This window comes from Salmo salar, chromosome 20 (assembly GCF_965601325.2).
Source record: "Salmo salar chromosome 20, fSalSal1, whole genome shotgun sequence".
Classification (NCBI taxonomy): Eukaryota; Metazoa; Chordata; class Actinopteri; order Salmoniformes; family Salmonidae; genus Salmo; species Salmo salar.
Window position 1 is genome coordinate 43,531,421 of NC_138310.1, and position 15,371 is coordinate 43,546,791.

Genomic DNA, 15,371 nt, shown 5'->3' on the forward strand with positions numbered 1-15,371 from the left:
CATCGTTCTATATTGGGTTAGGCGTTTAGCAACAGCTGTGCTGGACTGTGGTCGACATGGATGATAGTTCTGATGGTATGGGTGGGGATGATCAAAGTCATGGACCTGGTTGGTCTGGTGAAAAGGAAAAAGAATGACCCTTCTATAAGCGCTGCTGACAGCAGTGGCACTTCTACTGTTATGAAGGTAGTGAGAAAACTAAAGTGCTGTGCAACCTATTCGATTAACCAATGGCGTAAGAAAGATAGGTGAAGTCACATTATCCTGATTCGTTGGTAGTGGTAGACTTAATTTTCTGTGCTGACCATGTTCAACCGGGGACGATTCTGAAAATGAATACTCTCAATGGGAAGAAAAAAACAAGTTATGTCCCTGGAGCTGAGGGGGGTCATTTCTGGGATTCCAATATCTATGTCCATAGATTATATAAAATGAAATGTAGAGGGGAGCATAGTGATTGAAGCCAAAAGGCTGTTCAGTAAGAAAGGGGCAGAGAAGTGAAAGCCTGTCAGTATTATTCATGTTTGAGAAGGTTTTGCCTAAGGAAGTTCAGATGGGATTCCTGGCTTTCGCTGTTAGAGAGTTTGTCCCACCTCCATTAAGGTGTTTTAAATGCCAACGAATGGGACATGTAGTGTCTCTGTGCAAAGAAAATAAAATCTGTGCCAAGTGGGGAGGGGAACAGGATTATGGTGAATGTGGAAACAATGTCATGGTTAACTGTTGTAATAGTGGGGGGGAACACAGTGCAGCATTTGGTGGATGCCAGGTGCAGAAAGAGGCTAGAAGTCCATGTATATAAAATAACTCATTATGTTTCTTATGCAGAGGCTGCAAGGCAGATTGGAACTATTAGACAGAATGATGGAGATAATAGGGTCAGTCCTGGAATAAGTGGAACTACGGTAGGAAATGTTGCTTATGTTGGTCCAGGCACGGATACCAGACCTGTTTAGAAATCTTGCTCTCACAAATGTGTTGTGTCAAAGAACACCTTGTTAATCAGATTGACTTCATAGCCTTAATTGGAAAGGTTACCAACCTGACTGTGTTTGTGGAAAGAACAACTGCCAAGTTAAAGATCATTGTGGAAGCAGCAACAGAGTATTTAGGAGTAACAGTTACTGTCACCATGGTTGTTGATATGTTGACTCCTAATAATACTAATGATGGAATGTTTCAGTATGATGATAATCCAAGTTATGGTTTTTGTTATCCTTCAGTGGAATGCCAGAAGCCTTATTGCTAATGGTCAGGAGTTTAAGAAAAATTGATTTAGAGATCAAACTTGATGTGATATGTGTGGCTTAGACCGCATCTTGATTTTATTATTCCTGGTTATTGTTCAATCAGATCTGATGGATCAATTTGACAGAGTGGTGGTTGTGCTACCTTCATAAGGGAAGATCTTGTATATCGTAATATACCTGTCCCATATGAATGTGATGGTAGAAATCTACAGTGCAGGTAGTAATATTAAGTAACAACGTTTTTACAACCCATGTCAACTATCTGTAGTGATGTTTGATGAAATATCAGGAGAATTGGGCTCTAGAGAGATACGGTGCAGCAACTTTAATACACGTAGTTTATGGGGAAGCACACATACAGATGCTAATGATACTATTGTGGAAGATTTGATGGAAACAAGCATTAGTATGTCTTAATGATGGATGTGGTGCAAGAGTTGATGTTAGAGGGGTTACATCCTGCCTGGACCTCACAATGGCTTCTAACTCTACTGCATCTATGTGTGAATGGAATTAAGGATTCTACTGTTGGAAGTGATCATTTCTAGATTTGGTGTACCATGAACATTGATGTTACTATTCTAGATAGAGCACCATTCAGAAGATGGGGTTTTCATAAAGCAGACTGGGAAAGGTTTGGTGATCGTTGCTTAAAGTCTATTGGACAGTTGTCTTTAGAGAGGCTGGTTGATGTATGTGCTGCCTCTGTGACCTCTCTGATTTTGAGTGCTGTGAATTTATATTTGCCAGTAAGTGAAGTGGGTGAGAAAATGAATGTGGTTCCTTGGTGGACTGAAGGGTGCACTGCATCTATTCGAGAAAATAAATAGTGTTTACAGGATGTTGCATAGGGATTATGACTCCTGAAAATCTACTTGATTTCCAAAGGATGAGAGCATTACTACGTAGGGTCATTAAGTCTTTCAAGTGAAATGCATGGAGACAGTTCTGCTCTACAATAGGCAGGGGTACAGAGCTGGGGGATGTATGGTCTATGTTCAAGAAAATGACTGGAAGAAGCAAGTCCACTCGAATTCCAGTTTTAATTGTGGGTCAAAAAAATGGCTGCAACTAATAAAGAAAAAGCTGACTTGTTGGGGAAGACATTTGTTAGGGTACATAGTGGGGTTACTTTGGATGAAGTATATAAGCAATGCAGGTGTGAGATTTTAAATTATCATGTATATAAGAAAATGGATACTGTTGATTCTTCTTTGGATGCTGTTTTTACCATACATGAGATGCATTCAGCCTTAATAGCCTGTAGATATACAGCACCAGGTCATGATCAGTTGTGCTATATACTGTGTAAGCATCAACCTGATGAGGTCATACATATTCGCCTGGGATTATTTAATACGATTTGGACTGAGGGGGTTATACCTTCTGTTTGGAAATGTGCAATAAGGCCTGATCACCGACAATGAGGAGACAGCCTATAGGGAGGAGGTCAGAGACCTGGCAGTGTGGTGCCAGGATATAACAACCTCTCCCTCAACGTGATCAACACAAAAGAGATGATCGTGGACTGCAGGAAAAGGAGGGCCGAGCACACCCCCATTCTCATCGACGGGGCTGTAGGGGAGCAGGTTGAGAGCTTCAAGTTCCTTGGTGTCCACATCACCAACGAATTATCATGTTCCAAACACACCAAGAGAGTCTTGGAGAATCACTCAGGAGATTTGGCATAGGTCCTCAGATCCTCAAAAAGTTCTACAGCTGCACCATCGACAGCATCCTGACTGGTTGCATCACCGCCTGGTATGGCAACTGCTCGGCCTCCAACCGCAAGGCACTACATAGGGTAGTGAGTACGGCCCAGTTCATCACTGACCTCTATACCAGGCAGTGTCAGAGGAAGGCCCAAAAAATTGTCAGACTCCAGCCAAGCTAGTCATAGACTGTTCTCCGTGCTACCACACGGCAGCAAGCGGTATCGGAGCGCCAAGTCTAGGTCCAAAAGGCTTCTTAACAGCTTCTACCCCCAAGCCATAAGACTCCTAAACCACTAACCAAATGGCTACCTGGACTATTTACATTGAACCCCACATTGCTACTCTCTGTTTATTGTCTATGCATAGTCACTTTACCTCTACCTACATGTACATATTACCTCAATTACCTCGACTAACCAGTGCCCCTGCACATTGACTCTGTACCGGTAACCCCTGTATATAGTCTCGTTACTGTTATTTTATTGTTGCTCTTTAATTATTTGATATTTTTCTATTTTATAATTTTTTTACATTTCAACTTTTTTCTTAAATCTGCATTGTTGGCTAAAGGCTTGTAAGTAAGCATTTCACTATAAGGGTCTACACCTGTTGTATTCGGCACATGTGACAAATACAATTAGATTTCATATTACCGTTTGTAAAGCCTGGTAAGGACCCTTCATGTGCTGATAGTTATAGACCAATAGCACTGATTGCTAATTTGTGGACACTGGTGGAAAAGATGATAGTCAACAGATTGTCATATTTCCTAGAACATAAAGGTTTATTGAGTCAATGTCGAAGTGGATTCCATAAAGGTAGATCTACTTTGGATGCATAAGTAAAGGTGAACAATGAAATTGAAAAAACCCTGGTCATGAAAGGATGTAATGAAAAGGCAAACAACTCTATGGAGAGAAGGCCTACTGATTAAAATGGAAAGACTTGGTATTGGTGGGAGATTATATAACTGGGTTTTGGCCTTATTTAATCACTCTTTTTGAGTTAAAATAGGATCAATTTTATCTGATGCTTATGGAGTTGACAATGGCATTCGTCAAGGCAGTGCTATCAGTCCTATTGTGTTCAACATTATGATTAACAATGTGTTTTCAAATGTAGGTAGGGGTATTGGGGCTTCTCTATATGCTGATGATGGAGCTATTTGGAAGAGGGGAAGGAATGTCTCTCATGTGACCAAATCTATTCAACAAGCTATAGTGGATGTTGAAAGATGGTCGATTGACTAGTGTTTTAAATTGTCAGTGGCGAAGTCTTTTGAAAATAGGAAGTTGCTGATAATATACAGTTGTTTCTGTATGGACAGCTGAGGGGGAGGGTTTCTGAGTACAAATATTTGGGTCTATGGTTCAATGAGGGATATACATGGAAAGATCATGTCATAAATGTTAAAACAAAGTGTAAAGAAGGTGGTGAATCTTATGCGCTCGGTCTCAGGTTATGAATGGGGTGCTGACAGACAATTGTTGATGGATATTTCTAGAGCTCTGATCAGGATGACAATTGATTATGGGTGTATAGTTTATAGAACGGCGGCGAAGACTTGGCTTCAGAGGCTGGACAGAATCCAGTATATAGCTTTAAGGATATGTATTGGTGCATTTAAATCAACATCTGTATGTGCCTTACTAGTGGAGGCAGGTGAGATGCCTTTGGAAATACGACATAAAAAATTGTCATTACCTTATCAGGTTAGGCTGAAAGGCTGTGAGGTTGACCATCCCACTGCTACTGTTCTAGATGATTGTTGGGAATATACTAGTAGACATGGCAGTCGTTTTGGTTGGACAGTTGGAAAGCTTGCTGATGAGAGTGGTTTGAGGGAGTTGGAGGTTGGCCCTTCTGTGGTGATAGGGGATGTTCCTCCATGGTTACGTCCAGATCCTGTTGTTGATCTAACCTTGGCAGAGAAAAGGAAAGATTGGTCAGAAGTCAGGGATATAGGGAAACTGGTTGATAATTACAATGGTAGAAGTTTTTATGCATTTTTCCGCTTCTCACAGATGGATCCAAGGACCCAGATAGTTGGCGCACAGGAGCAGGCGTTGACGTTCCTGAATTTGATGTGCAGATATGTAGAAGACTAACAGATGAACTGTCAGTATACTCTGTCAGTATACAGTTGAACTGTTTTCGATAGTAGTTGCCCTCTAGTGGGTGGAGGACGTACAACTTGTCAGAATTATAGTATGCTCAGATTCCCTGTCTGTATTGAATAGTTTATCATTTGGCAAATCTAATAGGAGTGACATACTATTGGAGGTATTAATGTTATTATGGAGAATTGAGAGACTGAGTGTAGTAGTGAGATTCTGCTGGGTCCCAGCCCATTCGGGTATGGAAGAGAATGAAATTGTAGACCATTTAAAATGAGATATATAAATTATATTAATGTTCCACTGGGTAAAGGTGAGGACAAATGTAAGATCAGAGCCATTTTGATAGTGTGGCAGAAGAGATGGGTCATTGAGGTTGGGGGTTTAGGAAGGGATTTGAGGGATGGGGTCTATTAAAAGTTAATAAGGCTGTTTTTTATTTTCCCAGTAGTACTGAGTTAGGTAGGAGGATTTAATGTTGTAAACCGTGATTGACCACACACTCCAGCATAGTAGGTAGTGGCATGCACCTTTAACGTTTGTTTGCGGACCGCAATCATATAATAGAAGGTTGTTCCCACACAAAAGGCTTTGCCCAAGTCTTAATCTTAAGTAAATTCTAGTTGCATATAATAAACGTTGTTGTGGTTAATGCTAGTAATTGTTCTAGGAGGTGATCCTGCTGGGTTCGTGCTGATTGTACGGAGATTGTGACAGTCGGTTAAATGGCGTCCCTTGAGAAGGCAAGAACAAGATGTATGTCAGGAGAAGTGCAGTATTATCATAAGTAGACGTATGCTTGGAATACGGAGGAGGAATGGAGGGAAAAAGGGAGGCAGAGGAGGTCTAAGAGAGGGAGAGAAGAAGATGGTCGGTTAAAAATGGCAGAAGAATGGTAGAAAGTGTAAGCAGAGGGAGCTGAAGACAGGAGGAGAAATGGACGTGAATGAGGTCGAAGTATCGGAGGTGGTAGGTGTGGTGAAGTTCTCGGAGCCCGAGGCTTGCACCGAGGGTCAGGATAAAGATGAGTCTGTGAGAGTAGGAGTGAAGTTTTGGGAAAAAGTGGGACCCTTGCCTTTTGGCTGATCCATTTGTGGTTTCAGGGTGGGTGAAAACAGATTTGGGTATTGTAACCAGAAGAGGTCTTGTGATAGTTTGTGTTTCTGCTGATCAGAGGGAGAAGGTGCTCGGCGTTAAACAAATGGGGGCAAGAAATGAGAATTGTTTCGCTCTCAAAGGGCGCCATTGAAAGGAGTGATTACAGGAGTAGCAGTAAATGTTAAAGTTGACCAACTGAAGGGGAAGATTCCTGGTGTTTGTGATGCTCGTTGTTTATTGTGCGACGCAGACAGGGTGGCAAGAGTGGTGAAACAGAAGAGACATTGTCTGTTATTTTGAGTGAAGAAAGTAGAGCAAGATGGGTCAAGGTGAAGGGATCCTGAGAGGAGTGTGTGACTAGTAGATATGTACCAGTACAGAGGGAGGGGCCAACAAGTGATATATGTTTCAGTAAGATTGGATTTTTAGCATTTATAGCAATGGTTATCAATTGTACTGCAGGGATGGAACGTAAGCTGCAGAAAATTGAGATTGTGGTGGCAGCTGCAGAGAGGTATTTAGGTGTGTGAGACTTGACATCAGAAGAGTTACATGGTGTGTTAAGTGGTGATGTCCTATCCTATCAGGTTGTTGGCATGAAGTAGGTCTAAATAGATTTAAATAGTGGAGTATTTATTTGGTGAATAAAAAAATGTGAGTGTAGTGTTAGATTGTAGGGTATTTATTTATTTTACAAGCAAAGTATATGAGAGTTGTACTCCAGTCTAGTAGGTGGCGGTAAAGCAACATATTGAATGCCATCTGCCGTTAAACCTCATCGAATAAGAAGTTGTTCCCACACACAAGGAAGTACCAGAGCTCACCCGCACTAGAATTGCACGTAAGGTACGCTCAATATTTAAGAGATTGTCGTGTCGTTTCTCTCGATATTACTGTTGCAAATAGCTTCTAAACCCAAGGAATCATTAAATTATTGTGCTTTTCAGCCAATACGCATCATGATAACTCACGTGGACACCATCCCGGTGTATGCGACAGTTAAGTGCGTGAACATTTAATTCAAAATCGACCTCAAAAGTATCATACGTTTGGGTATGCTACAGTCAGATGGATTCGCCGCAGCAAAAGATAACGAAAACTGTGTCCAGAGAGGACGCGAGTAAAGAAAGCATGGCGAACAGCCGCCATGTCATCAGAATAAACTTCTGTGGGCCTACGCCTCTTATGTGGCGTGCGGACGAGTTGAAATCGGCCCGTGAACTGGGCATCATAGGGACCCTGGTGGGGTCTCTGGCCCGACAACCTAGGCAGAACACCCGGCTGGGGAGACCCCTCGAGCTGCTGCCGGAGGAGGGACGACTGCTTGCGGAAATGGGGAGAGCTGCAGTTATTCCCGACTCGACAGTAAATACTTTTTTTTCACTTGTTCAGAACTTTCAAGTGTTGTGGTGATGCTATAATAACTAATTGGCTGCAAATACTTTGACATTACGATTTGTACTGTATAAATAAAGCAATTGGTGGTTGGGATTGTAAAAGACAGATCTAGCCACTTAGTGAGCATAGTATAGCCTCTGCCAAAGACATTTATGGCACAGGGGGTAGTGTCTTGCCATATAACTGGGTTGTGGGTTCAAGCCCTAATCCGGCGTTTCCCCCTCAAGCCCTACATGCTCAGTTTGGTTAATTTATCCTTACAGAATGAGGATCCCGAGGTGAATCCAGAGCAAGTGGAGCAGTACCATGCAGGACTGGAGAACAGCTTTCAGGAACAGGGTGCCATGGCCTTGGAGGACAGGAAGACAACATTACTGAGAGTTATGACTGAGAAACATAACGGTGAGGGGACATCATCACTCACATACAGGCATTTGTGCGAGACAAGTGAATCAAGTGTCCTGGCTCTGATGGCACTATGTTTTCTCTTAGAGGATTCTGGAAGCCAGGAGAATTCAGACGGTGCGGTGAGAGACCGTCTCGAAGCTCTGGACCACGGCTTCTCATTCCCTCGCACGGCCATGGCGGTACAACTGTGCACAGCCCGAGCAGGACTGTCTCACTGTCCCGAGGTGCGCAGTTTCCTGGCCGCAGACTGGCTCATACCACGGGACGAGAGGTCCGAGACCCGGTTCCGAGTGTTCAGGGACCTGAGACGCCAGGGCTTTTACCTCACCTCGGCCGGGAAGTTTGGGGGAGACTACCTGGTGTACCCAGGTGAGCTCCTTACTTCAATCACATTGATCTATGTTTAAATTTGATTGAGCTCAGCGGAGTGCATGATTCCAGTAGTTTCAAAGTGGCTTTTTTTGTCCGATCTTGCCGAATTGGGTAGCCTATCATTCTCTACAAAACAGAACCTATGGTCGTGTCAGTCTTTCTGTTCCTCTCTTCTGTATCCCCTTTCTCTCAGGTGACCCCCTCCGTTTCCACGCCTATTTCATTGTCGTGTGCATCTCCATGGACGAGTCGATGCCCCTGTGTGACGTTCTGGCCATTGCCAGGCTAGGGTCCAATGTAAAGAAGACTGTCCTCTTGTGTTCGTCAGGGGAAAGCCAGGGAGATGACAGGGAGGAGGTGGTGTATACGTCACTACAGTGGAGTGGAATGGTGTAGGATCACAGTTGGAGACTGTAGGTGGAAGCAATTTGGTGACATCTCTCATCTAGCCAGAGGCTACACGTCACTACAGTGTAGTGGAATGTTGTACGCAGCACCATAGTGGGACACTATATATGGCGATATCGCCAAGTTGTCATAATGCTTATATCTTTCAAAATAATTCAACACAACAGGAGTGCCAAGGGTGTAGAGTCTAGGGTTCTTTTGTAATTTCAGCCACTGAACAGGAGGTGGGACGGTTACAGACAGCAGGGGTGTATTCACTAGGAAGCAAACGGGGCGGAATTTATCTGAATTTGTCCAATAAGAAACTTGTTTTCGTTGCAAAACATTTAGCTAGTGTCCACTAATGAATACACCCCTGGTGCGTTGCTCTCCAGTCCAATGGGGAGGCTACTATTATTGTACCACAATTAGCAGTGGTACAGTAGGAGTTTGTGAATAAGAGTATGATTTTGGTAAAGTAGCTTGGTTTTTATCAAAGATGAAAAGTCGATAATACTGCCAACCGTCATGGCTTGGCTTGAGTGGGGGGGGGGGGGGGCGTTTCCTTGGAAAAATATTTACTTTGAAGTGTGTGTGGATTGTAATGTGACAATTGTTGAAAATATAATTGAAGACAATTCACTTTAGTGTAACCATTGTTTGAGTGCTTATATGTGTTCTGAAAGACCTGACATCAGAGAGTTGCCACCACAGAAGAAAAGGAAAGCACTTGTATTAGGAAATGCAATTGAAAACATTTTGCGGTGGGAAAACAAAAATGAGTGTTTCTTAATGAACATTCCAGGTGATCCCAGTTTCAGTTCGGTTTTCTTTTTTGGTGCTTAATGAATACGACCTTGGACTGCCCCTCACCCTTCTATAAACAATACCCCATAATGACAAAGTGAAAATATGTTTTGGACATTTATTGAAAATGAAATATAGAAATATCTAATTTACACAAGTATTCACACCTGAGTCAATACATGTTAGAATAACCTTTAGCAGCGTTTACAGCTGTGGGTATTTCTGGGTAAGTCTTAACAGCTTTGCACAGCTGGATTGTACAAAATTCTTCGGGCCCTGTGAAGTTGGTTGTTGGTTGTTGGTTGTTGATCATTGCTAGACAGCCACTTTCAAGTCTTGCCATAAATGTTCAAGCTAGGCCACTCTGGACATTCCATGTTGCCTTGGTAAGCAACTCCAGTGTCTATGGCCATGTTTTAGGTTTTTGTCCTGCTGAAAGGTGAATTTGTCTCCTAGTGTCTGATGGAAGGTAGACTTTATTTTATCCCAAAAAAAACTCCCTAGTCCTTGTCGATGACAAGCATACCCATAAGATGATGCAGCCACCACCATGCTTGAAAATATGAAGTGGTACTCAATGATATGTTGGATTTGCCCTAAACATAACATCATTTACATAATTTGTTAGTATTTTGGAGTAACTACAATGTTGTTTATCCATCCTCAGTTTCTGCTATCAGCCATTAAACTCTTAACGCCAACCTTTTCTGAAGAAAAGTAATTTCGATGATTTTACTGAGTTACAATTCATACAAGGACATCAGTCAATTGAAATCAATTCATTAGGCCATATTCTATGAATTTCACATGACTGGGCAGGGGCACAGCCACGGGTGGGTCTGGGAGGGCATAGGTCCACCCACTTAGGAGATAGCCCTACACACTGGGGAGACAGGCCCAGCCAATCAGAATAAGTTTTCTCCCACGAAAGGGCTTTATTACAGACAGAAATATTCCTCAGTTTCATCAGCTGTCCGGGTGGCTTGTCTCAGATGATCCCGCAGGTGAAGAAGCCAGAGTGGGGCCTGTGCTGGCGTGGCCAGGCGCGGGCGGGTTGGATGTAATTCAAAATTCTTTAAAACAGCGTTGGAGGTGGCTTATGGTAGAGAAATGAACATTAAATTCAGCTCTGGTGGACATTCCTGCAGTCAGAATGCCAACTGTATGCTTTGGCAAAACTGGAGATTATCTTGACGATGGAGAAATGCTCGCTAAGAGGGATGTAAACACATTTCTGGCCAAAATTTGAGAGAGAACTTTTTGTGCGTATGGAACATTTCTGGGATCTTTTATTTCAGCTCTTTACATGTTGCGTTTATATTTTTGTTCAATGTAGATTATTTAGCTCTTAGCTTTTTTGGCCAATCTCCAACCTTACATTCTTAAGCAAATTTCTGGATAAATTAGTTTTCAAACAGCTAAATCATTTTTTTATGTTCCAACTGTATTTTGGAAAAATTCCAGTCTGTTTTTTGGGCCCACCACAGCACAGAGACAGCCTTCATTAAAGTGGTAAATGATGAGCTCTCTGTCCTTGTACTCTTGGATTTAAGTGCTGCGTTCGACACAGTTGACCATGATGTCCTTCTAGACAGACTGAAGAGGGGGGTTGGCCTCCGGTCCAGTTCTACATTGGTTTAGGGCCTATTTAACCAGTCGAGTTTTTTTGTCACTCTTTGTGAACATAACTCAGAGGAAATACATATCACGTGGCGTTTCACAAGGTTTGATTTTGGGTCCAGTACGGTTCAGTTTATATATGTTCCCTCTTGGCAGCGTTATCATAAAGCACTGCATTGATTTTCACTGCTACGCAGACGGTACACAACTTTATATTTCTGTGTCACCATTTTAGCTCCACGGATAAATTATTAGAGATTTAAATACTTGGATGGCTCACAACTTCCTCCAGCTAAATCAAGACAAGACTGAGGTGCTTATTGTTAGAGCAAAAGCACAGAGAGAGAATCTGGCTGCTCATTTTAATTTACGGGCATAAAGATAAAACACCGGGTAAAAAAACAAGGAGGTATTTTAGATTCTGAACTCAATTTCGATTCACACATTAGGAATGTGACCAAAATAGCTTTTACCACATGAGGTGCGGCCGTTTCTCTCTCAGGCTGATACAGAGAGACTCATCCATGTTTTTATTAGAAGCAGGCTTAATGCTCTCCTGTCTGGTCTATCCAAGAAAGCCATTGATCAACTGCAAAACATACAGAATGCTGCAGTATTACACTGGTTTTAAGGTCTCTGCACCAGCTGCCTGTGAGTTTTAGAAATAATTTGAACAGGGGCTCAACTTTCACAGGGGACATGAAATTGCATTTTTGTCCCCCCTAGTTTTATCATTGGAATGTGATACAAAACAAGGCAATTGTGTGCTTTAGGACCATGCGGATGCCTCCGAGCAGTTGGATAGGCTGTTTGGAGCGTTTATCCGTCTGGATAATAAATAAAATGTCCCCCCGCCCCCCTTCTAAAACCAAAGTTGCTCCCCTGAATTTTAAGATTCTTGTATTGGTTTATAAATTAATCCACGATTGTGCACCCCAGTACTTTTATTTAACTAGTCAAGTCCGATAAGAACACATTCTTAGTTACAATGACAGCCTACCAAAAGGCAAAAGGCCTCCTAAAGGGGACGGCAGATAAAAAAAAATGCTATAAAAATATAGGACTAAACACACATCACGACGAGAGACAACACAACACTACATAAAGAGAGACCTAAGCCGACAACATAGCAAGGCAGCAACACATGATAACACAGAATGGTAGCAACACGACATGGCAGCAGCACAACATTAGCAGCACAAAACATGGTACAAACATTATTGGGCTCAGACAACAGCACAAAGGGCAAGAAGGTAGAGACAACAATGTATCAAGCAAAGCAGCCACAACTGTCAGTAAGAGTGTCCATGATTGAGTCTAAATGAATAGATTGAGATAAAACTGTCCAGGATGAGTGTTTGTTGTGTGTGCTTTGGGGACCTCAGAATGTGACTGGCATAACGAGTGGAATAGCCTGCCAGAGAACCTGAGGGAGGCCGAAACTGTGGACATTTTTAAAAGAGATAACCACTCCAAACAGCCTATCTGACCGCTCAGAGACATCCGCATGGTCCTAAAGCACATTTTTAGCTTTGCTTTTCCTTAGTGTGCTTTTTAGTTGTTCAGTTTTTATTGTTATTCTTTATCCTCTTGTTTGTTGTGTAGTAAATATTTCAGTTTTTATTTTCATTGTTTTTATTTTCCTGTGAAGCACATTGTGTTGTATTCCATGTCTGAAATGTCTGTGCTGTATAAATAAAGCTTGATTTGATTTTGATTGAAGATCACTTTCGCAGTCAAAAAGCAAGCCTAGATCTACTGCTCAGATAAAAAAAAAACATGACTTAAGCCTCCCGAGTGGCGCAGCAGTCTAAGGCACTGCATCGCAGTGCTTGAGGCATCACTACACACCCAGGTTCAATCCCAGGCTGTGTCAGAACCGGCCGTGACCGACAGTTCCATAGGGTGGCGCACAATTGGCCCAGCATCGTCCGGGTTAGGGGAGAGTTTGGCCGGTCAGGCTTCACTTGGCTCTAGCGACTCCTTGTGGATGGGCCGGGTGCCTGTAGGCTGACTTTGGTCGTCAGTTGAACAGTGTTTCCTCTGACATGTTGGTGCAGCTGGTTTCCGGGCTAAGTGGGCGGGTGTTTAAAAGAGGTAAAATCATAATGTCAGTAATCTTCAGGTCAGAGCTCAGACTGGGAAAGATAATTTTCAAGGGTCATGCAACACGGGAACTCGGGCCTCTTTCTAGAGCTCCGACTGTTCGACCTGAAGATCACTGATGTCATGATTTGACCTCATATTTTTCCAATTTCGCAGTTGTCTTGAACGCACCAACAGCCTCAGAGGAGGGAGGGAGAGTGCAGCAGAGGGTCTGCCTCTCATTGTCCCTGCTCTCTCCTTCCTCTCCCGGTAAGACTGACCAGAGAGAGTGGACACCGTCTTCCACCTGATGGTGAAACTCAAGTCGCACCACATCTGCATCGGCCTCATGCACAAATTCATGTCTTTCCTATGACCAGAGAAAGTTAAATATTCCTTGATATTAAAGTAGACATGACGAGCTGCTAATAATAATAAAAACGCAGGGCTGTCGATACACTTGCCTACTCATTCACTGCAGCTGCAGCATGAGAGGTGAGAAGCGTATTTTATGTTTTGTAATAGTGTTGAATAAAAACTTTTGACAGTGTTGAATAAAAACTTAAACTCACTCATAAAAACACCAGCTCTTTGCTGTATTCTTTGACAGTCTGTCTCTGGTCATGGTTTTTAAAAGCGATAAAATCTCACATAGGCTAGTATCAAACTTTGCTGTGGCCGGGGTCGTAAAATCTGTACAGTGATTTGAGCTATCTGATTGACCAGAAGTAGATAAACTTGATTTAGCCACAGATCTTCTGGTCCGGTGGCTAGAATTCATTTGTCTTTTCAGAGTAATGAAATAGTCCAAAATGCCTACATGGCGCACAGGGCTTCTGAATCAAGTGCACCTACCATGATTTTTGTTCTTGATGTCTTTTGTTATTTGCATTGTTGTTTTTGGTTTACCTTTGTCTTTGCCTTTTCTCTTTTGTTCATTTTGTTGGTTGTTGGTGAATTTGGAGATGGGCTGGGGGGTGCGTGGGTCTTGGGGGTGGGGAATGGAATTCGTTTATTTTACTATGTTTTTTTTGGGGGGGGGGGGGTGGACTGTTGGGGGAGTCTTAGATGGTTCAGGGGCAGCTCCCGAGGAACTGTTGGGGGATCTTGGAGGGCTGGTGGCCTGGCAGTTGGGAGCTTGGGCCAGTGGCTGATAGTTCACTAGTTCGGGTTTGCGTTTTTGACCTTGTGGGAGATCTGTCGACGTGCCCTTGAGCAGGGCGTTGACCCTGGTTGCTTCTGTGGGTTGCTCTGGATGGGAGTTTGTTAGATGACTGAATGTAATGTAAATGTTGAGCGGTTTCACTGCAAGTAGATTGTATGTTTTAATATTCAATAATGAAGAAAGTGCACCTACCAACAGCACAACACAAAAAATAATAAAAAAGGAGCGCAAGCCTTTATCGTTGGATTTTCAACAAAAATGTTTGGTAATCGACTAGGAATGCCTTGGGTTGGTGACCACTGCTCTAACTGTTGGTCTCCTGGTGAAATCCCTGAGTGGTTTCCTTCCTCTCTGGCAACTGAGATAGGAAGGATGCCTGTATCCTTGTCGTGACTGGGTGTATTGATACATTATTCATACACCATTCAAAGTGTAATTAATAATTTCACCATGCTCAAAGGGATATTCTTTGTGAGACATTGGAAAACCTTCCTGATTTTTGTGCTTGAATCTGTGCTTGAAATGCACTGCTCGACTGAGGGTCCTTATAGATAATTGTATGGGTGGGGTACAGAGATGGGGTTGTCATTCAAAAATCATGTTAACCACTATTATTGCACACATGCAATTTATGTGACTTAGGCTAATTTATGACAAAAGGATTGAATACTTGTTCACTCAAGACATTTTAGCTTTTCATTTCTAATTCCTTTGTAAACATTTCTAAAAACATAATTCCACTGTGACATTATGGGGTGTTGTGTGTTGGCCAGTGAAACAAAATCGCAATTTAATTTATTTTAAATTCAGGCAGTGATGCAATAAAATGTTGAAAAAGTCAAGGGGTGTAAATACTTTCTGAAGGCACTGTAGTTCCACTATATACAGTTGAAGTCGGAAGTTTACATACACTAAGATTGGAGTCATTAAAACTCATTTTTCAACAACT

The 15,371-nt window shown here is 42.4% G+C and overlaps 1 protein-coding gene across 1 annotated transcript; it reads left to right on the forward strand.

Annotated features, from left to right (window-relative positions):
* The first annotated feature begins 6,937 nt into the window (after positions 1-6,937).
* Positions 6,938-10,253, forward strand: tsen34 (TSEN34 tRNA splicing endonuclease subunit). Its single transcript, XM_014161953.3, has 4 exons — positions 6,938-7,545; positions 7,842-7,980; positions 8,071-8,355; positions 8,552-10,253. The coding sequence occupies exons 1-4, from the start codon at positions 7,249-7,251 to the stop codon at positions 8,752-8,754; spliced, it is 924 nt and encodes a 307-aa protein (XP_014017428.2). The 5' UTR covers positions 6,938-7,248; the 3' UTR covers positions 8,755-10,253.
* Positions 10,254-15,371: the final 5,118 nt, after the last annotated feature.

What these genes read in the sequence shown, in the direction of transcription:
- tsen34 (XM_014161953.3), top strand. Translation starts at nt 7,249, where the DNA reads ATGGATTCGCCGCAGCAAAAGATAACGAAAACTGTGTCCAGAGAGGAC. An exon ending in CAGTTATTCCCGACTCGACA is followed by an intron (nt 7,546 to 7,841) that starts GTAAATACTTTT and finishes TTATCCTTACAG; the next exon opens with AATGAGGATCCCGAGGTGAA. An exon ending in TATGACTGAGAAACATAACG is followed by an intron (nt 7,981 to 8,070) that starts GTGAGGGGACAT and finishes GTTTTCTCTTAG; the next exon opens with AGGATTCTGGAAGCCAGGAG.